The sequence below is a fragment of the Haemaphysalis longicornis genome, unplaced genomic scaffold (assembly GCF_048455015.1).
Source record: "Haemaphysalis longicornis isolate Haplotype H1 unplaced genomic scaffold, Haemaphysalis longicornis Haplotype H1 scaffold_4, whole genome shotgun sequence".
Classification (NCBI taxonomy): domain Eukaryota; kingdom Metazoa; phylum Arthropoda; class Arachnida; order Ixodida; family Ixodidae; genus Haemaphysalis; species Haemaphysalis longicornis.
The window spans coordinates 32,110,685-32,136,912 of NW_027526361.1; the positions used below are offsets into that span (position 1 = coordinate 32,110,685).

A 26,228-nucleotide genomic window follows, 5' to 3' on the forward strand; every position below is an offset into this window, starting at 1 on the left:
TATAATGCGAGCTGGTCGCTGGCTGAGGGAAATGATGAGCCATTGTAACCTAGTGACTTGGGTGCGAAGATGCAGGGTTATGAGGAGTTCTGCAGAACTGACTCCCCGGGTGGTCCTTAAAGGAGTACTGACACGAAATTTCAAAGCTGAGATAACTATGTAATATGCTTCCTTTTTATCAGGAGATATCTCCCAGCAAGTTTCAACAGTAGCCGTTCGGTAAAACATATCTCTTAATCGCTGCCCGCACGAGAAAGCCCAAAGCGGGCCAGAATGACATCATCTGCTACTTTCCCCAAACTGCCGACGTCGAGGCTCCCGTGACGTAGCCGACGCGCTGGCTGCGGTTGGCGCGCGCTGTTACGCCGTGTGTACACGTCATGGTTTTGGGGCTGACGTCATGCTGCCCGGCCGAATGCCGGCCGGTCTGGGCGAGCGCGTGCGCTCGCTCGCGCGCGCGTCCAGACCGGCAGCGTTGCGACAAGAATGGTGACGTCAGGTGCTACCTCCTGTCATGGAGGCCGCTCGGCGTTCGTTTTGTCGAAACCGAAACTGACACGAATGAACGATGCCGTAAATGATTGTTTACGCTGCCATCGAGCGTATAAATGGGCCATTCTATGATTAGTGGGCTGGTAGGCACCCATAGCAGCGAAAAAAAAAAAAAAAACGTAACACAAAAATTTCGTGTCAGTACTCTTTTAACCTAGCTATCCTAGAGGCTCCCGCTGGGAAACGGCGGATCCTAAGGGGGAGAAGTTAGGCTAATCTGGGTCACCCAAGGCTGCGAGGCATGTTGGCTGGCAGTGGTAGGGGTGGTGATCACGTGGAGCAAAGCAGTGGAGCAAACGCGCTCTCATGTCTTGCTGGCTCAATATTTCTTTGCTCAACAGGCGAGAGAGAGAGAGAGAGAGAGAGAGAGAGAGAGAGAGAGAGAGAGAGAGAGAGAGAGAGAGAGAGAGAGAGAGAGAGAGAGAGAGAGAGAGAGAGAGAGAGAGAGAGAGAGAGAGAGAGAAAACTTTATTCAGAACCAAAGGCGGTTCAGACAACCCAACTCAGCAGCCGAGCCGTTCTGCACTTGCCCAGGCGCCACAAAGCGGAGACGCGGGCTCCTCTTTCTGGCTGGCAGGAAATTTTTGTCGCAAGTGACACAGCTAGCGCTATCACTCAACAGGCAATAAAATGAAATGTGTACATAATAAGCTGCAAACAAAAAGCTTCTACACAAGTGGTGCAACTCCAATACAAATATCCAATTTAAAGCCTCCAAAACAAATACTCTAACGCAAATATACAGCTCAAATACAAATACTTTGACTTTCAAGGTTTCATATGGCACTTTTTTAGCTTTTTAGCCAATACCTTGATTTTAGGGGTTGTTATGACACCCTTTAGCGTGTTAGTTTTTTAGGTGTCTTTGTTTCGTTATTGGACGTCATGTTGCCTTGAACCTGGAATTCCTCTGAAAACGGCCCCGACGCAGGACAGCGGTTTATATATGTGGCTTTCATTGAAAAGTTTAGCTGTCAATTTCTTCGCATGGCAATATTGGAAATGGCCACGGACATGGCCGATGCGCCGCGGACACTGTGTGGCTTGTGCCACTGCGCCCGCACGCCGAAGAAAAAAATACCAGCGTGCGCGGTCTGCTCCGTTTCAACCCGATTCTAAACGGTGGTGTCAACAGAGATGTTATTCATCGCACTCACATTGGACTCGAAGCATTACTTTGCGTTCGGTGTGGTAGAGTTCGGAACGTTCAACACAGATCATGCGCTTAGCACGGACAGGTACCGCCACCCGGCGGAGCCCGACGTAACCAGTAACGGCGCGCTCACATGGTTGCCTGCATGCGTGCCTCGCCAGTGAATACAAGCTATAGTTATTTGACTCCTTCCTGATTTGTACTCACATTAGCCAGCAGCTCTCTCCAGTCGTGCTCTGAACTTTTTAGCGCTGTGGTATCTGTGCGAATCATGAAGGGAACGCAGCGGTGCATCCAGATGACGTACGTGTCAAAGCTTGCGGCTGTATTTGTGGTGTTCGCCGCAGAGTGTCGCCGCCGAGGAGGACGAGCAGTGCGAGAACACGATCAGCCCGTACCTGATCAACGTGAGCCACTCCCAGATCGACCTCCTGTGGAAGAAGGCGCACCGGGCGTCCGCCTACTGCCTCTGCCGCGGGAGCGTGGCCCATGCGGGCTTCACGGCCGACTTCGAGGGATGCGACGGCGGCGCGCACTGGCTCTGCCTCGAGACCCGGCCGGGGGAGGCGGCCGCGCTCAGCGCCGCCTTCCTGGAGCCGGCCACCGAGTACGTGTTCTGCGCCCGGCGCCACTGCGACCGCGGGGGCTACAGCCAGAACGCCGAGTGCGCCAGGGTGCGGTCGGCGGAGAAACCAGGTGCACATTTCACTCACGCAACGAGCGCATCTCGTCCCTATCGACTGCAGTACCACCCATGAAGTACCGTAATTGGCCGTGGGGGGATTGATTGATTGATTGATTCTAGGGATTAACCCGCCGGCGCAACGCAAACGATGAGGCGCGCTGTAGTGGAGGCCTCGGGTATAATTTTGACCACCTGGGGATCTTTAACGTGCGCCGAAGTCTCGTACACACGGGCGCTTTTGCTTATCACCTCAATTCGGAAGAGCGGCCGCCGCGGCCGGGAATCGAACCCGCGTCCTCGTGCACAGCAGCACAACGCCTTAGCCACTGAGCCACCGAGGCGGGTGCCATGGGGGGAGATGTGCATGCGGGGTAGGGCACAATGTGGCTGCTGCTGCTTGGAATGGTCATAATATTGTCGGACAGGCTCAGTCCCTACTTTGCCGAGACTTCAATGTCCGCGTCCACGTTGCGATTTCTTAGCAAGTGCCCTGGGCCTTTTGTCGCCTGCATCTCCAGCTATCGCTCAGGTGCAAGTTTGCGCTCAGAGCACTTCTCTGCGGCTTCCACGCAGGCTGGAAGTTCACGGTGGACCTGATGGAGCCCCGGCGGGCGCTGGTGCTGTGGACGGGCGCCGCGAGGGCGCACCGCTACGAGGTGACCTGGTGCTGCTGGGTGGGCGGCCTGAGCGCCTGCCAGAACAAGAGCTCGGGCACCGACGGCGTGGTCATCACGCACCTGGGCGCCTGGCTCACGTACGACGTCAGCGTGGGAACGCCCTCGGCGCTGCTCTTCACCGCGCGCTTCAGGACCAGGCCCGACAGTGAGCGCCTTTGTTTATCATCATCATCATCCTCTATTTATTTATTTATTTATTTAACCTTAAGGGCCCCTGACGGGGTATTACATAAGGGGGGGGGGGGTTCGAACAAAGCATACACAAAGGCATTTGCCGACCAAGAACGCAAAGCAAAATAGAATTCGAAAAAGTGTGGTTACAGTGCAACAATAATAATACAACTGGTTACACAACAACTAATAGCTGAATAATTTCAAAGCAATTTTTGCTCACTGTATACGTTTAATAACTGTGATAACCCCTTTTTACGACGTTGTCGCTTCTTTACGCTGGACGTCGGTCATTCTTCAGGTCAGTTTCTGCTTCATGGTAGGTAGGCAGGTCCACTTCATTTCCGAATTCGTCACTATAATCAGTCACCGTCAAAAATCAATCGAGGCTTGCCTGTAAAGCGTGCTCCACAGCAAGCACGCTTGTGCTGCGGCGAAGGCAGCAAAACAGAGTTGCGGATGCCGGAAGCTATTGTAGGGTTACTCTATTAAACAAACTGATAACTCATAATATTATAATTTATGCTGTAGGAGGCAAAAACTGCAAGGAAAGCCAATGCTAAATTGCCTTCCTTTTACTTTTTTTTTTGTTTTTGGCGCCGCTTGCGACAGCGTGAGGAATGACCTTTACAGTTTTATTTACTCTCGCCGCTTCTAGACGCTGTTTTTTAACCCAGACAGCGTCTTTTCTGTTTTGCTTTTGTTGTGTTTGAAGCTGCTGGTGACAGGGCGAGACAGAGTCCTTATTTGAACTTTTGCTATATGGAAAGCTCATAATTGACGCTAATAGTTTTGCTGCAAAGGAAAGTCTGACATCCACCTCAATGCAACCGTATGGCTACACGGGAAAGCTGTACAGCTTTCACAGAAACTTCGCAGTCGAAGAAAAATTCGTCCTGGTACAGGATTCGTCCTGGTCCAGGAAACTTACTCCACATTGGGGATTTCCCCTAAACCTGGTTGATTAGTAGTTTTGCTGCACAGGAGAGAACCACTGCAGCGCAACTGACCGCACCCCCCAACTTGAGGCGTTCCGTAGGGGGCCACAACAGAATAATTTTAACCACCTGGGGATCCTGAACGTGCGCCAGAATCTAAACTTCTCGCTTCTCTCCCTTTAAAAAAAAGAAAAAAAGCCACCGGGGCGAACTCGTGAACTCGCCCTTGCAGCAGTGCAGCGTTCTAGCCAGTGAGCCATTACTGGGCCGCCATGTTTGCTTCTGTCATCTTATGTATTCATTTTCCTATGGTACTTTTTGACCATTTTTTCTATTGCGGAAGTTTGCTATTCAGCATAAGGGGAAATTAAATGTACAGATACACTCCGGATTGCCGAAGGAATCGGAGCAGGGGGCCATGATGTGGACCATGTATCCACGCCATGAAATCTTGTGGACGTCCGGCGCGCGGGCCGCAGGAGTCGATATGCACAAGGCTATAGGCTTCGCAGGGCAGGGCAACTCCACACCAAACGCTCTGTAGTAGCCTGGTCTACAGGAGCGGGACAAAAGGGGCACGTAGAGTTAAACGGGGCATGGTATTGAGGTGGCCAGTACCTCGTCACAGCCAGCGTGAGGGCGACTCCCAGGCGAAGACGTCTGAGCAGGACCTCATCTTGGCGAGACAACCCGCCAGGGAGATCCGTACCGCGAGGGAGTATGCGCGCGCAGTGCGCCGTAAACGTTCTTTTTCACTGGCAAGGCGAGCACCGTTTGACGAAGGTGCAAGAAGAGCTGGATATTGCACTCGCACGGGGTGTGTACCGGCATCTGCAGCCTGTATTGCGGGGTGGCTGCAGCCCGGCCCCTTTTGACCATTTTGACCCTTTTGAAGCATGAAAAAGTGAAAAAAAAAAAGCGTTATTTGCGACCTACGGGCAAGACACGGTCGCCTTGGCCCCACAGAGCACGGAAACGGCGGAGAGTCATGGTAATTTATTCGTCTAAAATACTGTCTTGGAAGGAAGAAATGCTATAGCGCTGCTCGAGGAGGATGACGTCATCTGAGGGCTCGCTCAACCAGATTGGATTCTTGGTCTTTTTTGCTCACAACGCGCAGATGGGTGTTGTTCGATTTGTTTTCTATGAAATTACCATCGAAAAGCAAGAATTCTGGGCCGGCATCGTATTTCTAGACAATAACAAGTACAATCGATTAAGAGACTCCTCAGACCTGTGAGTGCCCAGTTCGAAACACTTGCAGCGTGATAGCGTTAAGGTATCACCGTAATACAGCAAATGGGTGGCCTGGGAAAATTGACTTTAACGGCGTGCGTATCTTTAGCTTCAAACAAAAAAAAAATCCCGTAAGATCCATCTAGAGCGTAAAGATGTGCCCCCGCGAAGTGTCTCCGCGTATTAATACACGTTACCTCCCCCATCGCTTTCTTCGCATATATTCTATGCAGCCCTCTCTCCCACTCTTAAATTTAAACTAGTTTAGCTTCCTGGCCAACTCAGGTGACCCCACGGAACTTGATCAGTGCAAAGTTTTTATCCCATAACCACAATACAAGCAGTGAAACTAAGATATCCCACTACTGTCAAATCTCGGTACAACGAACACCACATTAACGAACTTTTCAGATTAACGAGCATTTAAGAAATCCCACGCCGACTGTTAATAGTTTTAATGTAAAATTATTTCACTACTACGTACTTCAGAATATCGAACTTTTCAAAATAACGATCATTTTATTTAGTTCCGTGCCATGTTAACAACGCCTCAGTACTACGAACTCATATTTTCAAGGGTGGAGATTCTTTGATTTCCGTTAAACAATCGCGGCAACCGGAGCCATATGCTAGTAGACGACACGGAAAAGCGCAGCGCAGAAGATGACGTCTTTCAACTTACTCCGCGGAATGCGCGAGAAGATGCGAGAGAGAGAAAAAAGGAGGGGAGGAGAAGAGAAGAAAATAAAGCATGGGTGGCCTTCTCCGTCCAGAAAGCCGAGGCCGCGCTATACGCGCCCCACCCCAAGTTTTTCTACGTTCCGCCACTGCTCGGGTGGCTTGCTGGATCTTCACGGTCATCAGCGGAGCTGACAACAGAGGACATTCTCCAGAGCGTGAGCGTTCAGGATGAAGAAAGCAGCGAGGACGGCATGAACGACGATGCCTCTGAAGGTGTCGCGGCAGCACTCGAAGACTGCGACGAGCAGTGACGACTGCGGATGTGCTGGGCAACATACGAAAACTCCGCACATTTCCGGGGGAAAACCGCACGGCCAGTGACTCAGTCCACAGGAATGTGGAAGAGCTGGAGTCGTTCGTGCTAGGAAGCTTGTGCTGCACGCACCAGAAGAAAATTGCCAACTACTTTAAATAAACGTGCATTGTTTCATGATCACTTGTGCATTTTTTTGTGAAAAATGACTTGAAGGATGGACTGATGTACACGTAGGTCGTTTTAGGCGAAATACTATTTGTTGTCTTAACTTTTGCGATTTTTGCTACAACGACCTTTCAGAATAACGAGAGAAATTTTCCGCTGTCCCCTGGGGTTCGTTATATCGAGATTTCACTGTATTACGACTCTGTAGCACGGGCAAAGTGTTTGACGTAGCGTTTCACGGCATTTCTGCAGTTTTTTGGGGCCGAAAAAGATAGATAACACTAAGGTCACCTATTTAACCAAAGGATAGAGGAGGAACAGGAAGCAAGATGCTGCTCGTGAAGCCTTAGTCTACCCGACCCATAACATGATAGTGTCTGAAACTTACCCTGGTATTTTGAGTCTTCCTCCACTCGAGCCTCCAGTAGAGGAGGTCCTTGAAAGCGATTTGTTCATGTATAAGCATTGCGGAATCCGTCCCTCAGCCGAGTGGAGGGAGCAAATGGAGTGGAGGAGGGACTCAGAATACGGCCCTTAGGCGTACAATGTCATGAACTGAAATTTTCGCGAATATATATGCGTTGCATAATACTAGGGAGGACTGAGGAGCCCGTTTGCACGTCAGCGTAGCGTACTGGAAAGCATGAAACAAGTTATTAACCTTTGCGGTGGCCTGTACGGGAGTAAATGTTAATTGCGAAGCTCCGTCTTGCCGTGCCGTCCCCCGTAGCGCCCAGCGAGCCGATGCTTCTGCACGTGGACCGCGTGGGCGGCGGCGAGGCGCGCCTGTCGTGGTCGGCGCCCGAGACGCCCCGGGGCCCCCTGCAGACGTACGACGTGTCGTGGTGCACGGCCGCGTCGTGCGAGTCGCTCCTCGAAACGTCGCGCAGGACGCGCCACGTGGTGCTCAACCACGTGCGGCCCTCGACCAACTACACGTTCCGCGTGAGAGCCAAGAACGTGCTGGAGGACGTGCCCCTCGAGGGACCCCACGCCGAGGTCGCCGTCTTCGCGCCTCCCAAGGGTAAGGCCGTGCACTGGTCGACCCAGGAGCGGGGGAACGGGAGGGAAATCCTGCCACCTCGTGGGCTTAAAGCTCAGGGTCGAATACTTGCACTCCGTGTTCTGTCGGGATTATAGTGCCACGCCGTAGATGGAGCGACTGAGTTTTGTCTGTTTGAAGAAAAAAAGCAAGTGCAGAATACACAGAGAGAGAGATAGAGAGAGAGAGAGAGAGAGAGAGAGAGAGAGAGAGAGAGAGAGAGAGAGAGAGAGAGAGAGAGAGAGAGAGAGAGACCAAACATTGTTATCTGCATCTGTGCTGGCCTGCTGAAGCCTAGGTGGAGTTGGAGGCATCGTCTTTGAACCTACGATTCACGGGAATGGTGCTCTTCAGCTGTCCTAAAACGAGACACCTGAGACACGAGGCCTGAAATCATGTATTCAGTGCTCCCTTATAATATTCGAGCCTTCCCATCGGACGGGAGGTGCCAAAACCAGAAAATTGGAACAAAAAATTCCAGATTCCCTTCCAGCCAGGCATCGGTGATGCTGAAACTGTTAATCGAGGCGGATGACCATTGCGATGGGTGTTATGTTTGTCCAGAATGATGGCGACGGGTCAGGACGTAGGCTGAGCTAGGTGAAGAACAGAGAGGGGACCAAGGCAGCGCGCGTGCTCGTTGTTTCAGGGCTCGTCTTCCAGCTGGAGATGTCCGAGTGGACGGCCGTGTCGCTGTCGTGGTCGAGCGTCGAGGGCACCATGGTGGGAGTGTGCACGGTCAAGCACTGCCTCGTCGGAGGAGGCGGAGGAGAAGGCCCCGCGGCCGGCAGCAGCTGCGAGAAGGCGTTCGTGCCCGGCAGCCGCAGGGACATCAACAACACCCACCCCTGGACCGTGGCCAGAGTGGAAGTGACCGACCCGTCGGACACGCTCCTCTTCTACACCATCTACCGGTCGCCCCCCGGACGTGAGTGCGCGTGCGCTGCTGACACAAAACAAGAAACCATACGGAGTTTGCTTAGTTCGTCGTGGCCGTGTTAAAAAAATTCAGTGTTCTTCCACTTTGTGACTAAGCTGGTCATCCTTCGACAACGTCCAAGGACTTTGACGTTGCTCCACCCACACCGCTGCCGCCCCTGCCCGCTGTCGTCACTTGAGCTATGCGTCACGCAGTGGCTGGCTGCGAGAGACTCTTAAAAAGGAGCCATGAAGAGAAAATACAACTTCGTGTAATTTGAAAGAACTAGGGTTCAGTATCTCACTCAGCTCCATTACAGCCACAAAAGATGCTTTTTAACGAAAAAAAAACAAGAATTATTTAAAAACTTTCAAATTTTGCGCCACAGTGACGTGTTATAGGCAAGAATGACGTCATACGGGCCAACAATAAAACATAATTTTTAGTGCGTTAACTGCACGTTAGCATTCAAGTGATGCGGTCAAATGTAACTAGAGGCCCCATTACAGACGTCCAGTTATGTGTCGTCGCGGCAGGTCAGTTAGGCGGCCGCCAATCGCACAAACAAGGTTCCGTGACGTCATAGAAAAGTTTCGGGAAATTGGCTAGGGGGTCGCGCCTGCTTCACACGTTTTCTTTAATACCTCCGTTATTTGTTCGAAGATTGCGATGATATTGGTATCATTGTTATCGGGACTAAGCAGTCTTTCTAATACACCCAACTTGTATTTTGTCTTCATGGCTCCTTTAAGTGCAGGGCACTTTATGAGTTCGCCTTGTCGTCGTAGCTTGCTAGCGGTCGATGCGGCTACCGGAATCGGGCGGCACAGGGAGATAACGGAACCAAGTAGAGCCTGATTGAAACGCTGCAGTCTCCCCGTTGTTAAGTGCGAAGAAAACTGCAGGTACATTTCAGGCAAAATCTGTTTAACAGTCAAACCCGGCTATAACGAACTCGGTTAGAGCGAATTATGCTATATATCGAACAAAAATAATTCAGTTACGGAAATACATGGAAAACATATTCCTTATAACGAAGTTCACATCCGATATATCGAACTCTGGGCGTCTAAAATGGCCGCCGAAATGCATGATCTCGAGCGGCGATTGAGATGTGGATTGGCCGCGACCACGGAGCAAGAGCCGCGACTGAGACATTGCGCCTCGCACGGAGTGACGTGACGCCCAATACTTTCCGTAACTGTTTCCGATGCGCGGGACTCGCTACGGAACCCGCCCAGTCAGTGAGTCCGGACCAAGACAGCAGCATCGGTGAACGGTGGGAAGAGCTCGCCAACGTTCCCGGTGATGTCGCGAGTGAAATCCTTCCGACGCTTATAATAAAGCGCTTTCGGCAGTCGATGTGCTGCGCCAATGCTTCTTAGATGTTTGAGGACGCGGACTCGAACTGGTACAAACAATGTTTCGTGTAGAGAATGCTATGCTAGTTGAAGCCGCCAAAACGAAAGTGAAAAAAAAAAAAAATCACCGTTTTTTTGCAACGTGGGCAGTTAAGGCGGAAAGTAGCTTTATTACTTCTAATAAATAGATTATTTTGGTATGGTAATGGCTACTGTAAGGTGTTTGTTTCTGCATACGCGGATAGAGGAGTTGGGGAGGGGGCGGGGGCTCTCGCTGATTGCGAACTCGTAACAATAAGCTCGTTATAGGCGGGTTCGGCTATATCGAACTATTGGATATATCGAACTAATTGCGGTGCATATTGCGGTTCGCTATAAACGGGTTTGACTGTATATAACCGGCAGCTCCCGCGTTCATTTAGTTAGGAACACTCGTTGGCATGGTTTTTGTGATACTGTAGTAAGCGAAAAAAGCGGCCGCGCAAGAAAAAAATAGTGCGTTCGAAATGACGCAAAACAGCTCCAGCATACAAAATTAAAGCAAGTACAAAAAGAACAGAACTCTCGCTGGTGCAGTTTCAGGCAAGGGGCGCACGAGCACTGCGAAGGCGGGAAATTTGAAATGCATTGAGTGGCAGCTGTGAGAGGACAACGGCGCTGCAGCCCATTATGGCGAATCACTGCTCTGCACTTCTGACAGCTTTCACATTGAGTGGAACGGCTTTTAATTTTTTTCGCTCCCTCCGATGCACCGTTCCTACTTACCAGTCTCGCTAGATGCGAGAGTATAGCTACGTCATCTTTAAACCCAGCCCATCTCTCTCTCCCCTTGTTCTAACTCTCCTCCAACTTACATTTTCTGCGAATACGCATAGGGTTGTGCCGGGAGAGTTTTCTGCATATGGGACCGCCGAATTTTCCTTTCGCTTAGCTATATAAAGCTTCGCTAAATAATATTTGGACTAAAGAACAGGCACAAATCGAGTGTGATCGGTGAGCGCCACAGACTCGAGGTAAAAAATACGCATTGTGAATGCTTTAGGAAATAGTTCAGATGCGTGCACATTTCTGCACGCGGAAAAACAGACACCCCACATTCACCAGCAATAAAAAGCAAGAAGGTAAGGGCTTCTTCGGCCACAACTGAACTATGTTGGATTATCTTTACCGCTTCACGAGAGGCAGCTGCAGGTTTACGAATGTTGCCAACATGTTCGTACGGGAAACACAGCTTCAGCGAAGTGCCTCACGAGCACTCAGATCTGCCACGAAGCACAGTCTCTTAGCTTCTCAAAACATGGTGGCTAAGTAATGTCAGAGGGAGATCTGTCTCACGAATCTCCAGTCCTTTCGATTGAGGCAAAATGACCGCTTTATAGGAACATCACAGTGAAGTGAATGCTGACTCGAATGGTACAGTCTGAATTAAAGTTGAAACTTTAGTGACTTCTACAAATGATGGGTCACAAAAGCAAATACATACAGACTGAGGATCCAGGTACACTCTCGGCTATGGGACCCTCGTCTGTACGTATTTGCTTTCGTGACCCACCATTTGTAGAAGTGAGTAAAGTTTCAACTTTCAAACACAAACAGTCGGATAAGGGGATGTTTCGAAGGATACTAGACTGTGTGATTTCCCAACAAAACATTGCTGTCCAGCCGTTTTTACCTCGTGACCCGACCCGAAGCAAACCTTATTCGTGCATTACGAATACTGCAATATTTAATAGATGCGAGCACTCGAGCGCCGCCTCCCTGCTGTACGGGTGTTCCGTCACCAGAAGTGACGTAAATGTGGGGGCGATGTGGCCGCGCAGGCCCCAGCGCGCCCCTGGAGGCGCGGGTGGCCCCGCTGAACTCTTCGGCGCTGGAGCTACGCTGGTCGGCGCCCGAGTTCGGCCGGGGCCCCGTGGACGGGTACCTGGTGAAGTGGCACACCTTCTACGAGGACGGAGAGTCGGTGCGGCTGGGCTCCAGGGACCTCCGCTCGCTCGTCATCACCGACGTCGAGGAGCTCAACACCTACACCATACAGGTGCATGCGCCACCATATTCTACCGCAAGCCGGCGCGCGCGGACGTTCATTTTGTTGTCGATGTTCTTATTTTCAGCATAAATTGTTGCAGCGCAATTATTCGCGTGTGTAAGGGTTTCCTGTCCGCTGTAACTAAACAGTTCAACGCGTTACTTCTGTCTCAACCAGCAATTCTGGTGGAGGAACACACGCCAACTGAGAACGGCGGCATGAGACCACGCGTTCGGCTGGTACCGACGTTGCTGGAACTCATAAGTACTTCGTAACTTCGTAGTGATCTTGTACCACCGATAGTATCGATAGTACAATCGAGAGCTTCGTATCACTGCTAAGAAACCGCAGACTCAAGCTTTACCGTTGCGGAAAAGTGTGCATGAAATTTGCAAGCGAGAGATAAAACGAATGTGGATGTGTGGAATTGGCTTCGTTAGCAGTCATGTACTCGTTCTGCATCCACGCTGTGCGTGCTTGCACAATACCGCTGTTTCCTTCTTTCGTTATGTGGCAGTCCTGCTAAAGTTGTGCTAATCGGTCCTCATGTTGCACGTAGGTGGCCGCATACAACCTCTGGTCCGGCAGCTTCCTGGCAGGGGACGAGGCCATCGCTTACGGAATATCTTACTCCTCTGGTGCGTCTCTCTCCGCTCCTAGTGCGATATCGCCAGCTGCGCCACTTGCGAAGAAACCCGCTCTGGGTGTGCAGCCAACTTGAGGGAAAGAATGGCTGAAAAGAGAATCCCAGGCCAGCAAAAGCTCGTCTTCGTTGCTAAGCAGTACTGAGCAAAGAATGCCGAGTCAGCAAGAAGGGGTACACGGCGTTTCCGTTGCCAGACGACACCAAACCGCGTTAACGCTTCGCTCGGCCTCCTCTGCTCACTGCCGTGAGACGCGAAGGCCAAGTGGGGAAGCCTCGTCTGTTTGCTGCTTGTCCGCTGACGTGTGACTAAACGCAACGACAAGCCCGAATGTATAAGGTTGGTGCAGAGCGATAACCTCAGTAGCAACCATAGACATACAAGGTCCTTTGACAGTTGATCTTGCGGCAAAACGGCGTGCTACAACAGCTCAGCAGCAGCGGAAGCGGTGAAGGAGAAGTAGAGATATTTATTGTTGGTAATAATTAAACAGTGTTGGAGTCCTCACTCCAGGACCACATATGCCTTGTCAGCCACAGCAGTCCGTTCGACGAACCGAAGTTGGTCGGACAAGCCTAAAACGGCGGCAGAAGCAACGTAGATCTACCGATTTGTTGCCGAAAAGCGGGAAGGAGATAAACACTTCGATAACTTGCTTAGCCTTAAAAAATCACTCTTAACCGGCAGCAACCACAATGCCATCAAGGCTTTCGCACTACCACCGCATTCAACGTTGGCATGGTTTTAAAACTGTCTTCTATATTGTTACGTGGCGTTAAGACAAAGAACGTGTACCATGAGATGGGCGAACGCTGTATATCCATTATTTGTATGTTGGACATGACAGAGACCGCACTGGCTACGCTCCTGCCCAGCCTCTTTTTCCTCGGGCGTTGGGACCATAGCGCCATGTTACCTTACCCTCTCGTCGTCGTTTTCTTGTGCCATAGCCTTGCTGTCGAGGACGGCCACGTGCCCTCAATGCCGCCACGTAACAATATGAATGTCGGTACTGATGCGTATATGCATGACTATCATTAACACATCGTAACTTTGCTAAACCAAGAATACGCACTAAACTGTATTACACCCTTTTTGGCCGAAAAGGGTGTAAAGATCTTGTCCCATGGCGCACACCTTTAAAATGTGTTTTGGCTAAAAAAAGAGCGTAAGGATGAAAAAAGGGAGTTTTTGTGAACATTAAAAGAGTGTAATTGTCAAGATGGTGGGGGGTTTTGCACCGGGGTGCCGCGCCCGGTTGCTTAACACCCTAAAGTAAGGGTGTGGGCAGCACAGCTACACGTTGCAATATGAATCGGCTGAGTGCGCAGCATGACATAGACATATTCAACACACTCAAGTCACATTTGGACCGCAGATGTATTGAGCAAGAAAACCAACGAGTGCACGGGGAGAGCGAGTACATACATGGCATAGGAATACATCTGCTTTTCTTGCTTTTATAGCCAGCAGAGGAAGTCCTCCGGCTGAGTCGGTGGGCTCGTCGCAAAAATCAGATATTCTGGCGCTAATTTTGGAATTCTGCATTTTAATGTGAGCACATACAATGTCAGCATACGGATTGGCAATAACTTTTTAATCTTGATGTGGTTTTTATGTTCAATAGGTCATAAAATTTTATTAATTACCAAGCATCTATTCCACACCATTTCAACACCCACCAAGAAGGGTGTTCATTATTTCAACACCATTTTTCCCGCAAGGTTGTAAAGCTAAAGGGTGTAAAGAAAAAGGGTGTGAAATACCGCCAACTACGAAAAATGTTGTAAAGGCCTCCAACGTTGGAGGTATTTTATACCCGTTTACGCGAGTGGACTGAACATTCTCTACAAGTAAGGGGGGGGGGGTTGTTTTGTACCCCACGATGCTTAAACCAATATGAATTGACATGATTTATTATCAGCGGAGCTTTAAGCTTGAGCTAAGTTCGGTGGCGTTAGCAAAAAAAGATACCAAGAAAAAGAACTGCACCACCTGTAAAGGGTGACCACCGTAGATAGGGTATTATAACAGTGAAGCCAGCTTTTGTGCCTGTTCGCTTGTGAGCACAAGGGGCGCATGCGTACGCGCACCTCTTACTCTGCCATTTTAAAGGTACTAGTCTTTCTGGGATACACTAAAACGCTAAAAATGGCGCAACTTGCACTAGTGATGCAAGGCTGGAGAAACAGCGGAGCTGGGGGTCGACCAAGCTTGTTTCCCCCTTAGATCCGCTGTCAGTGTGTGGGACCTACTGGAACTGCCTTGTAAAATCTGGCTAAACTTGGCCTCACCCCTCAGCGCATAGCCTAGCCTAGCAAGAACATCGCAAAAACTAACAAAACTTAGCAAGGCCTAGCGAAACCTAGCAAAACTTAGCAACACCGGAAGAAGCTAGGTCGATCCTCAGCGCCGCTGTTCTTTCTTTTGTTTTTTGCTACTGAACACCTATTTCAATCAATCAATCAATCAATCAATCTGTTTATTTGGCATCTACACACTTACAGATGCCGGGAGCACGGACAAAAAGCCAATAAAGTGGCTTGACGGGGTCCGTGCCCCTTAATGTACAGGTCATGTAAAAGTGCACATTCAAATTGTAGTACAAGCTGCGCATGCATAAAATTCGCGTTTATACAATAAAATCAGCTAGCAACAACACCGCAGCACCACCGCATTTAGCGGCATAAAACGCAAACACAAATACACCCGCCCAAGATTACACTAATACTGACAACCTGCAGGGTAGAAAAACAAAATGATAAGACATGACACCTAAGGAATCGAAAAATACTGACATCACGTAGTTCGAACTACAGAAAAATACAGACAAATATGTAGGAAGACCGAAAGGGAACAAAAATTACAAATCACAGGTTATATTCCGAGTTTAGCAACGTAGGCAAAGTATAACACAGCAGCTGTTTGCCATAATTTGTTCTCGGGATGGGAACAAGCCATGGTTCTGCATGACGTGTATTATGGCTGTGACTGCGGGGTGTTAAGTTTGCAATATGTAAAAAAGAAGAACTGCATCTTTTTCTTTCTTTGTGATACCGTTTAGTTAGTGTTTCATTATATAAATGCGTAACGGGACTGATATTCATAGTTTCAAAGAGTGGTCCTGTGTGCGCATCATAAGTCGAGTTCGCTACTGCTCGCACAGCTTTCTTCTGTATTAAATGGAGTTTGCTAATGTTGGCATTTGTTGTGTTGCCCCACACAAGTAAGCAGTAATTGAGGTGGGAGAAAAAAAGAGAGTTGTAAATCAAAAGCTTGATTTTTTGGGGTAAGAAAAAACGCAACTTGGTAAGAATCCCAGCAGAACGCGAAAGTTTACCTACTACATTTTCAACGTGTTTGTTCCAGGTCATGGTCTCTTCAAAGTAAACACCGAGACTTTTAAAGTGGGACACAGTACTCACAGCAGATGCTCCGATGTGCAGGCAACCATCAATATAGGCTTGCGAATTTTTTGGCCTAAATAGCACGGCTTTAGTTTTTGTGGTGTTAATTTGTAACGCATTGATTGTGCTCCAGGCGTTTAGCGTTGCCAGCACATCGTTGGAATCACGCAACAATCGTGAAGGTTCCTTTGCCGTAAAGAATAATGTAGTGTCATCCGCGTAAATAACGAATTTTGCAGAGGTGGAAATATTCACAATGTCATTTATGTAGAGTATGAACAGTAATGGCCCAAGGATGCTTCCTTGGGGTACTCCTGAATTTAGAGGTTTACTAGCAGATATTTTATTATCAATAACAACAATCTGGCTCCGAAACTGCAGATAGCTTCGTAGCAGATCTAAGAATACACCCCTGAAACCATAATATTCAAGTTTTGTGAGCAGAGTTACATGGTTAATCCGGTCGAAAGCTTTCGAAAAGTCTACAAACACCGCTAGCGTTAGCAGCTTATTTTCAAACGACGTTAAAATTAACTCTTTTTGTGCCAGTAGCGCTGATTCCGTCGAAGACCCTTTCTTAAAACCAAATTGGGAATCGGTAATTATACTATGTTTTTCGCAGAATGTGGTCATTCTTCCTGTGATTATTTTTTCAAGGCCTTTAGAAAACACGGGTAGGACGGATATGGGCCTGTAATTAGATAACTCGTTTTTATCGCCGCCTTTAAATATCACGCTAACTTTAGCCATTTTCATACGGTCTGGAAAAACGCCGTTTGAAAGAGCAAGATTGTACACATGTGCAAGGGCAGGGCTGATTATGTCAAGCGTGTACTTCACGGGTCGTATTTGCATGTCATCGTAATCACATGACCTGCTATTGCGTAACGTACAAAAAACGGAACAGATTTCAGCGCTACTTGTAGGTGTTAAGAATGCACTTTTGCAATTTTTAGCTGCCATATATTCGACGATATGAGGGTTATGAGTACTGTTTACAATGTTGACAAAGTAACTATTAAACTCATCTGCTAGCTGCGTTCCACAGGTTGGTTTACCATTTAGCATTAGTTCTGTGCTTCGCGTGAATTCTTTTTCCCTGCCAAGTAGGGAGTTTAGTTTTTGCCATAAAACATCCGTTCGTTTCATTGCCTCCTCGTTAAAAATGTTGAAAAGGTAGTTTCGTTTAGCCTGTCTAAGACAGTTTGTGACCTTATTTCGAAAAGCCTTAAATGCCACAAGATCAGCGGGGTTCCTAGTTTTTAGGAAACGCCTATAAAGAGAATCTTTCTCTCTTATAAGCTGCAAGGATTCGGGCGTAATCCATGGCTTTCTTGATTTTCTGGTGCGCAAACGCTTGCGTGGGAAGTGTTTTTTATAGACCGATATAAATTGTGTCAGAAAGGCTTCGTAGGCAATATCCGGATCGTTTGCCGCATATACATCCTGCCAGCTTATCGTAGCTAGTTCGTTACGAAAAAGGTCTAAAGTAACTGCATTGATATCTTGGAATGTTGGGCCGGGGCTTCGTCGAGGGTGTTTCGTTTCAGTAGTGTCTGTCATCAGAAAGATAGGTAAATGGTCACTGATATTTATACCAATGGTACCAGACTCAATATTGGGGTCCTCAACGTTTGTAACGAAAACATCAATTAGTGATGCAGAATCGGGTTGAATACGAGTAGGCACAGTGACAGTGTTTACAAATGCATTCGATGCCAATATTGTTGCAAATTCACGCTGTGCTGATGTTGGAGCTAACATATTGATATTTATATCACCACCCAAAACAAGTTTTAGACGGTTTTCGTTTATCCACCCTAAAAACGCATCGATAAATGATAGGAAGGCACACATGTTCCCTCCTGGTGGCCGGTATAAAACTGAAAAAACAAGTTTTCCGCTTAGCATTGTCAGAATCTCAAAGTCATCAGTAATAACACTGAAATCGTCGATGACTTCGCAGCTAAAATTATTTTTTGCCATAAATTATTTTCACGCCTTTTCAGCACCCTACAGAAAAGCAATGGTGTTGCAGTCGGTCAACACCATTTTAGCCACACAAAAAGAGTGTACAACTACAAATTAGGGTGTTGGACCCCAATAAAAAGGGCGTAATGACTTTCCCACACCCGTATTCCACTTATACCACTTATACTACACCTTTTTTAGGCAATAAGGGCGTAAAAAAGTTTAGTGTTTATATGTACAGTCTTTTAAATTTTAAAAGTTCAAATTGACGTTTCACGTGCCAAAGCTAAACTTGGGCTATGAGGCGCACCATATGGAAACTAGCGATCATAACAGACGGACAATTTTTTTTTATTTTGAGCATTTCTTACGACGTGGGGAGGAGGGTATGAGGGGATGTGTTGTACTTCGCAGTGCAATTATACATGCATGCATGGCCTTAATCAATCAACAGCTGAACTTCTTTTCAACACACTTTCAACACCCTACTAAAAACTGAGGGTGTTGAAGTTAGTCAACGCCCTTTTTTCTACACTTCAAAGGGTGTGGAGCCACGAGTGAACACCCTTCAAGATTCAAGATTTAAGATTCAAGAAAAAGGGTGTAATCGCTTCCCAACACCCTTTAAGTGCGAAGCACTTTAGGACCTCGTAATGTCCGTGCCCTCATACGGCGTTCTCCGTGCGCATAAGGTCCCTAAAATCTAAAGCCATCTATCGAGAGCGGCGCACACTGTAGTATCATCCGCGCGCCATATGGGGAGAGCGCCGCAAACTGCAGTAGCAAAGAGCGCGAATTTCAAAGGGTACAAAACGCAAAAACAAAGCAAAAACCAGAAACTGTCAACGATAATTCGCGGAAAAAGAGCAGTGGCAATTACAGTTGAAACTACAGTGACTACAGCGAGCTACACGAGTGGGCGCTGCGGTGCAATGCGTATATAAGCGCGTTCCGGAATCAACCGATGACCATCAGAGGAACGTGCATAGACCTCGTCTTTGCCAACTGCAGTCTAGCCCCGCTCGAAGAACCACTGTCTCTGCACTTCACCGATCACAAGGCAGTGATCGTGAAGGGGGAACGCAACCCGGAACTCGTCACAACGTACCACCAATACCGTCAATAAAACACTGTTTATATACACTGCACACACGTTTGTCCATTCATTAATGCATTTAATGCGCGATAATTCGTGTCAATTCGGCCAATAAAATCACACATCTCCACGCCGTGAACGATGCCGAGGGTGCGAAGTACTGGGACGCGAATGGTCTTTCGTGTGGCGCTTGTCATTTACAGTGCATTTACTGAACCTCAAAATCATTTAAAACTCAGAGTGCATCAGCACACATGGACGATGACGCTCATCACACAGGCAATACACAACTTGCGTCCCAGTGCTTCGCACCCACGGCATCGTTCACGGCTTGGAGATGTGTGTTTTTCCTCTTATGCTACAGTCTTTTTGCCCAAAAAGGGCGTAAAAAACTCCCGGGCCATCTGCACTAATGTGAAACCTGGGGAGGGGGGCGAAGCACGCAGTGTATAAGTGTATTCTTGGCGCCTTGGCGTTTTTGCCAACTGAGATGAAAGCGTTGGGGGGGTACAGCAGGTACACAGCTTTGTGTAAAAGTCTGTTGTCTTTGAAGCACGAAGCGTTCTAACGCGAGGCGTAAACGAGTGCCCTGTGTTTTTTTAGTACGCGTTGCGTTCTATCGCTGGGCGTAAACGAGTTTCCCGTTGTTTTAGTACCGTGACTACATAAAACGACGATCACGTCGACGACGACGACAGGAGACGCCAACAGCGCCAGCCCCTAAAAGGTTTAGTGTGAGAATCACCAAAGGGCTCCACCCCTTTCTCCGTCCAATGTCGAATTCGCCACGTGAACTGAAACCCTAACAATTTTGTGCGTGTGCGTGCGCATGTGTACAGCAGGAAGCCGAAAAGACGCAAATTGTATCGCTATTCGAATTTGTACGTCCGATAGACGGTCCGCGCTTCTCTGGTAGAGCATCGTCCGTCGGATACGCGCCACCCACGCAGGCATGCACGTGAACGTGAGCGTGGGGCCCACGTGGGCCGAGCTGACGTGGACGCTTCGGCACGCGATCGTGGAGGAGCTGCTGCTCACGTGCTGCGAGCCAGATTACCAGCAGCCGGACACGTGCCCGCACGAGGTGCGGCTCAACAGCAGCGAGCGCCGACACGTGCTCTGGGGCCTGCAGCCGCAGAGGGCCTACGACGTGCGCTTCTTCCGCTACGAGGGCATGGCCCTGGTGCTCAGGAAGCGCTTCCGGACGCCCGACCCGGCCGGTGGGTGAGCCCTCCTCCGAACCGCTTCGGCTGCGGGGGGGAAGGGGGTCTGCGTGAAGATTTGTTAACACATTAGAAAGGCAAAAGAAAGATGACGTTGTTCTGTGATCGAGTGATTTAACAGCGAACCTGTGGGTGATATCACCTAGATATGGACCGGGCAGCCCTTATGGCAATGCGAGACTCTTAAATTAATCTTATTATGGTGATGGAATTTTAATCATTGGTCGCTGGCTTACAACGTCACATGCGGTTACATTTCGTGTAGTTCTTCGCTGGAGCCAGGTATAGAGCCTATTATATGTCACAAAAGTCCCCGCTACGATGTAGGCTATAGTTGTCCTATATGGGCATGCGTCATTGACATCTCCCTGTTTGTCATGTGACCCTATACAGTAGCGCAGAAAAAAAAGCCTCCCCCCCCCCCTTCCCCCGCTTTCCGCTTTTTTTTTTTTACCGCACCGGCTCAGAAAGGTTGTAATTGTGGGTGAGAGGTCTCATAGAAACGTTTACACCTTTTATTTCTTGGTGTGTTTGACACTGCAAGGCCAGTGCCCTTTTTCTTGTGGTTTACGTCTATGCATTTACTTTCAGCACGTCAATGAACTGGTGAAATGTGCTGTTGGCGTCGTTTACAAAATGCTCTTTTCCTGTAGTAAATACTACATCGGTCAAACTAGTCGAGGCTTGAAATATTGGCTTTGGGAGCATAACAATGCCTGCAAACAACTGCGATCGCCGGGACATCTTGCTACGCACCACTGGAGCAAACAACCGTGCTTGCGCGTTCTCGGGACCAGAGGGTGCGGAAGATGATCGAGGATTTCAACATGCTCTCGGAGGCACATGATGAGTATGTCAGCGTGCCGACAAAATAACAGGGAAGTACTTATGCTGAAGAAAGAAATCTTCTCGCGCGGAAGTAGATACTTTGCGTAATCCTTCCGCACATGTAAGATTGTACCCCGCACTAACACATCGCATTATTATGGACAAGGGCCAACAGTGGGCCTCCTAGATTATCAGTCCCGGATCGTCCGGGGACTGCCCGAGACGCGAACCGGCGCTCGAGTGTCCCATGTGTTCCTATGGGACTTCCTGTCCGGACACAGTCCTCGGACTTCCACGGACGGTCCAGGACTGGTAAATCGAGGAGGCCCACTGTGTTCACTCGTCCCTGTCACTCGTCCGACTATGTAGCGCGCGCGAAATTTAAATGAAAAACTGTACCAACTAGCCCCTACACTAGCCTTTAATAGCGCCATTTTTTCCTCAAATGTGCCCGAAGTTTCCGTTGCGGGAAAAAATGCTGACATAGGGGTTCTTTGACTGCGCGAGAGCTTTCTGTCCGCGTAGCCCAGGCAAATGGCGTAGAGAGGTTTCGGTCTAAAAGCAGCATTTCCTCAACATGTCACGGAAGGAAGGAGGAAGGATGTAGAAGGAAGGCAGGAAAGTTAACCCGGCTAGAGCCTATTTTACTATCTTGCAGGTGGGAAAGGGAAAATAGGCAAAAAAAGAGAAAGGAAAGAGTGAAGAAAAGTTGGAGCAGACAGGTATGCTCAGCGCTGAAGCACTAAACGTTCAAGTTCAGTGATTGCCACTGGAGGCTTTCAGTCAACAGTCTGGTGTTTAAGTTCATCGCCCGTAGAAAGCGTAAGAGTTCCTTAGTCGCCTTCTGAGCGGATGACAGAGAAGGCCAGCGACACAGAATCTTCTCCGAAAATGGCCGCCGAGAGTCCAGCTTCCTCAGTGCTGGCGACAGCTTCTTTCTTTCAGGCGATTAGCCTGGGCATTAGCATAAAACGTGCCGTATCGTCTCCGGCGTGCCGCACGTTTCGCACTCCTCACTTACTGCCATTCCTATTAAGTATGAGCAAGCATTTGTGAATGCCACCTCCAGCCAGAGGCGGCAAAGAAGAGTTGCGTCAGTCCGTGGGGGGCTTAGTGGAAGGGGACGTTGCAGGTGCGGGTCAAGGGCACCAACACGTGCACATGTGAATTCTTTTGTTGACCATTGAGCTATTGTTGCTAACATGTCAAGGGAATTACAACAAACGACGCACAATCGCCACATCTGTATTGCTGCGGTTAATTGGAGACTTTCAGACAGCCTGAGCTTAGAGAAGATACCTGCTAAGTTGCATTTATTGCAACCGTCGGTATAACGCTGTTCTCTATGCGTTTTACGTTTAGGTAACGTGAATTCTGCGGGGTCAGTTGGCATGCTTGGGATTATAAGCATTCATTGCCTCTTGCGTTGCGTGACCTTTGAGCTTCGTGGTACCGCCAGCATCGTCGCATCCCGCCGTGGTCTGCATATCGAGTCCCAACATTTATGAGGGTAAGCTGAGCGGAAGCTTTGTTTGATGTTCAGCCGGTGCCCCGGACTTGCCGAGAACAGCTGCTTGGGTGCAGTGGTAGTCGTACGCAGGTTGACAGCATACGCCTCGGCCGCTCACTTCCTGCGGAGCTAGCTTGTGTCCACATGGGGCCGTTTCATGATGTGGCTACAACGTGCACGCGCACCACCGACCTGGTGCTACAATTTACGTTGCGCGCTCTGCAAGTGCTCCGAACTTTTGCTTTTGGGATAATACCGGGAATCGACTAATGCGACGACTACAACGATTATGATAATCTCTAGACACTGGAATCTCTAGACTGAAATCTCTAGACACTGGATGCATTCCAGACGATTGGAAACTTGCCTATGTAAAGCCTCTGTTTAAATCTGGCGATGAAAATTCTCCCTCCAACTACAGACCAATTTCCTTAACTTCCATATGCTGCAAATTGCTCGAACACATCATTTACACCCATATAATGTCACATTTAAATGCGAATAACTTGCTTTTCGAAAATCAGCATGGCTTTACGCATAAACGGTCATGTCAAACTCAGTTATTTGAATTAGTAACAGACGTTCATGAAGCCTTACATACCAAGAATTATATCGATGCAGTTTTCATTCACCTGTCCAAAGCCTTTGACCGTGTGCCTCACAACCGTCTACTCCGGAAATTGGCCGCCTTGGAACTTGATGAAAGCGTAACTAGCTGGGTAAAAGAATTCTTATCAGAACGCTCTCAATCAGTAATAATAGATAACTGTGTTTCAAAGACCGCATGTGTCAAATCTGGCGTTCCCCAAGGCTCTGTCTTGGGGCCTTTGCTTTTCTTGGTCTACATAAATGACATTGCCACTAACATGACTTCTACTATACGGCTTTTTGCTGATGATTGTGTTTTGTACAGGCAGATATCTACCCCAGATGATGTTACTGATCTTCAGGGTGACCTAACTAAGCTAATTGAGTGGTGCGAGAGATGGCAAATGCAAGTAAATACCGAAAAAACAAAACACATGACATTTTCTGTGCTTTCTAGAACCCTTACGAACTCTTATGTAGTAAACGGCACTGTTATTGAAAACGTAACTAAACTTAAATATTTGGGCATCTTCTTAACGTCTGATCTGTCATGGCGAGCTCATATAGAATCAATTACCAATAAGGCGTTGAAAAAATTAGGTTTTCTTAAACGAAGCTTATTTTTAGCCAATGCTGATACTAGACTTCATGCGTACACTACTCTGATCCGGTCATCTCTAGAATACGCATCGATCATCTGGAATCCTCATCAAGACAATTTGACTAACCTACTCGAGGCAGTCCAGAACAAGGCTGCAAGGTTTATTTTGCGTTCTTACTCTCGAGACCAAAGTGTATCGGCCCTTAAAAATTCTCTAGGTCTTCTAAACCTTAACGTGCGTCGTAAATTATCTCGTCTTGTTTATTTCCACTCACTGTATTACAACGGCTCGCTATTTTCTTCAAAACATATTTTTCCAGCGCATCACATCTCGTTACGTGTTGATCATGCGCACAAGGTGTCACCAGTTTTTGCCCGGACAGAAAAATTCAAATCATCTCCCCTCCTCCTATCAATAAATGACTGGAACCATCTACCCGCCAGGATAGCATCCGCTAGGGATGCTTCTTTATTTGAGGCCGCGTTACTCGGTCACCTTCAAGCGGAAAGTGCTGTTTAATTCTTCCTGTAGCGCTTCTTTTTCCTTAGTAAATTTGGTCACACCGTTTATACTGTTCCATGTTTTTTTTTTCGCCGCCTGTGTACCTTTATCTTGCGATGTTTTTTGTGTTCACACTTGTATCAATTGTTAATCTGTACTTTTTTGCATTCTGTGTTGTAGAAAATCCCCCCCCTATGTAATGCCCTGACGGGCCCTTAGGGTACTGAAATAAATAAATAAATAAATTAAATAAATAAATAAATAAATAAATAAATAAATAAATAAATAAATAAATAAATAAATAAATAAATAAATAAATAAATAAATAAATAAATAAATAAATAAATAAATAAATAAATAAATAAATAAATAAATAAATAAATAAATAAATAAATAAATAAATAAATAAATAAATAAATAAATAAATAAATAAATAAATAAATAAATAAATAAATAAATAAATAAATAAATAAATAAATAAATAAATAAATAAATAAATAAATAAATAAATAAATAAATAAATAAATAAATAAATAAATAAATAAATAAATAAATAAATAAATAAATAAATAAATAAATAAATAAATAAATAAACAAACAAACAAACAAACAAACAAACAAACAAACAAACAAACAAACAAACAAACAAACAAACAAACAAATAAATAAATAAATAAATAAATAAATAAATAAATAAATAAATAAATAAATAAATAAATAAATAAATCCCATCTGGCTCATGCCAACCCTAAAATACCTAGGATCCCACTGAAAGATATGTCACTCCGAAGAAGAAAAATGTCAGAAATGTCGCAGCACCAAGCGACCGTGGTCGCTGCAGCACGTGCATAAAGCTCGTGGCCAATCCCCTCTGATGAGCGAGAACGTGTATTGGGCGTCAGAACTATGGTGTCAGCTTGTCGGTGGCTGCGGATTTTCCAGGCTTTGAGAGCTCGGAGAGGGCCGCGTCTAATGCGACGGTTCGGTCTGTCGACGGCGTCGAGATGCTCGTGTCCTGGTACCCTGGCCAGGTCTGCGATGCGGTAGCCACGAACGAGAGCGCCGATGGTGACCTCGGACGCTACCTGGTGTCCTGGTTGCCAGAGGGCGCCGACGACAGCAGCGTCCGGCAAGAGGTCACGACGGACACCCAGCTGACGCTGCGGCAGCTCAGGCCTTCGACCGCCTACGTGGTCGAAGTCCAGGCGCTCGGGACGTGCGCCGACGGTAGTCCAGCTCCCGTCTGGACGTTCAAGATTAAGTCACCGCCAGCGGCGACGACATATGTGACGAGCTCTGCTCGGTGAACGCTCTCCGGTCGTTTCAGTTCAGACACGAACGGCAGCGTTACGTGCGAGCTCTGCGGGAATAAGAGGGCGTTCCTGCCGTGCAGGTTATGCGTTAATTCTGCGCCCTCGTTGCTGTCTTGTTTCTATTAGTATATATAAAAAAACGGTGGTTTATGATTCGAGGCCTTCTGCCACATGCATATTACCGGTTATTGTTTACACAGTTCAGATAGTAGGTTTAGTAGATTTGGTAGGTTTAAAGTGTCGGGCTGTGCAGTGCAGTACCACAGCCTCCCGTTTATCGACCTTGATCGGTTCTCGTTGGCCGTAATGTGAACGGCGAGTTCGATAAGTCTATGGTCTGTATGATGGGCAAACATTTTTTTCTGTTTATTGCGCGCAGCGTGGAATCAGGTGATCAAGTGAATATTTCTACGATAGAATATTTATGCATTGTGTAACACAGCACGCCATAGATGCATTAGTCTGTCATTAATTATTAAGTGATTGGATTGATTTCCTGTGGTGAACTTTTGCGCATTAAAGGTTGGTGAGCATTCCCGTCTCTGGTAAAATCAAAAGTTCATTCAGGCATTCCCAGAGGGAAAAATACACGTTTGAGGCACAGTTTCCACTCACACAGC

At 47.7% G+C, this 26,228-nt stretch overlaps 1 protein-coding gene across 1 annotated transcript; it reads left to right on the forward strand.

Moving 5' to 3' along the window:
* Positions 1 to 2,270: 2,270 nt before the first annotated feature.
* On the forward strand, positions 2,271 to 26,136 carry LOC144180301 (receptor-type tyrosine-protein phosphatase F-like). Its single transcript, XM_077708670.1, has 8 exons — positions 2,271 to 2,401; positions 2,964 to 3,212; positions 7,305 to 7,598; positions 8,266 to 8,544; positions 11,717 to 11,934; positions 12,485 to 12,563; positions 19,994 to 20,263; positions 25,238 to 26,136. The coding sequence occupies exons 2-8, from the start codon at positions 2,987 to 2,989 to the stop codon at positions 25,600 to 25,602; spliced, it is 1,731 nt and encodes a 576-aa protein (XP_077564796.1). The 5' UTR covers positions 2,271 to 2,401; positions 2,964 to 2,986; the 3' UTR covers positions 25,603 to 26,136.
* The last annotated feature ends 92 nt before the right edge of the window (positions 26,137 to 26,228 follow it).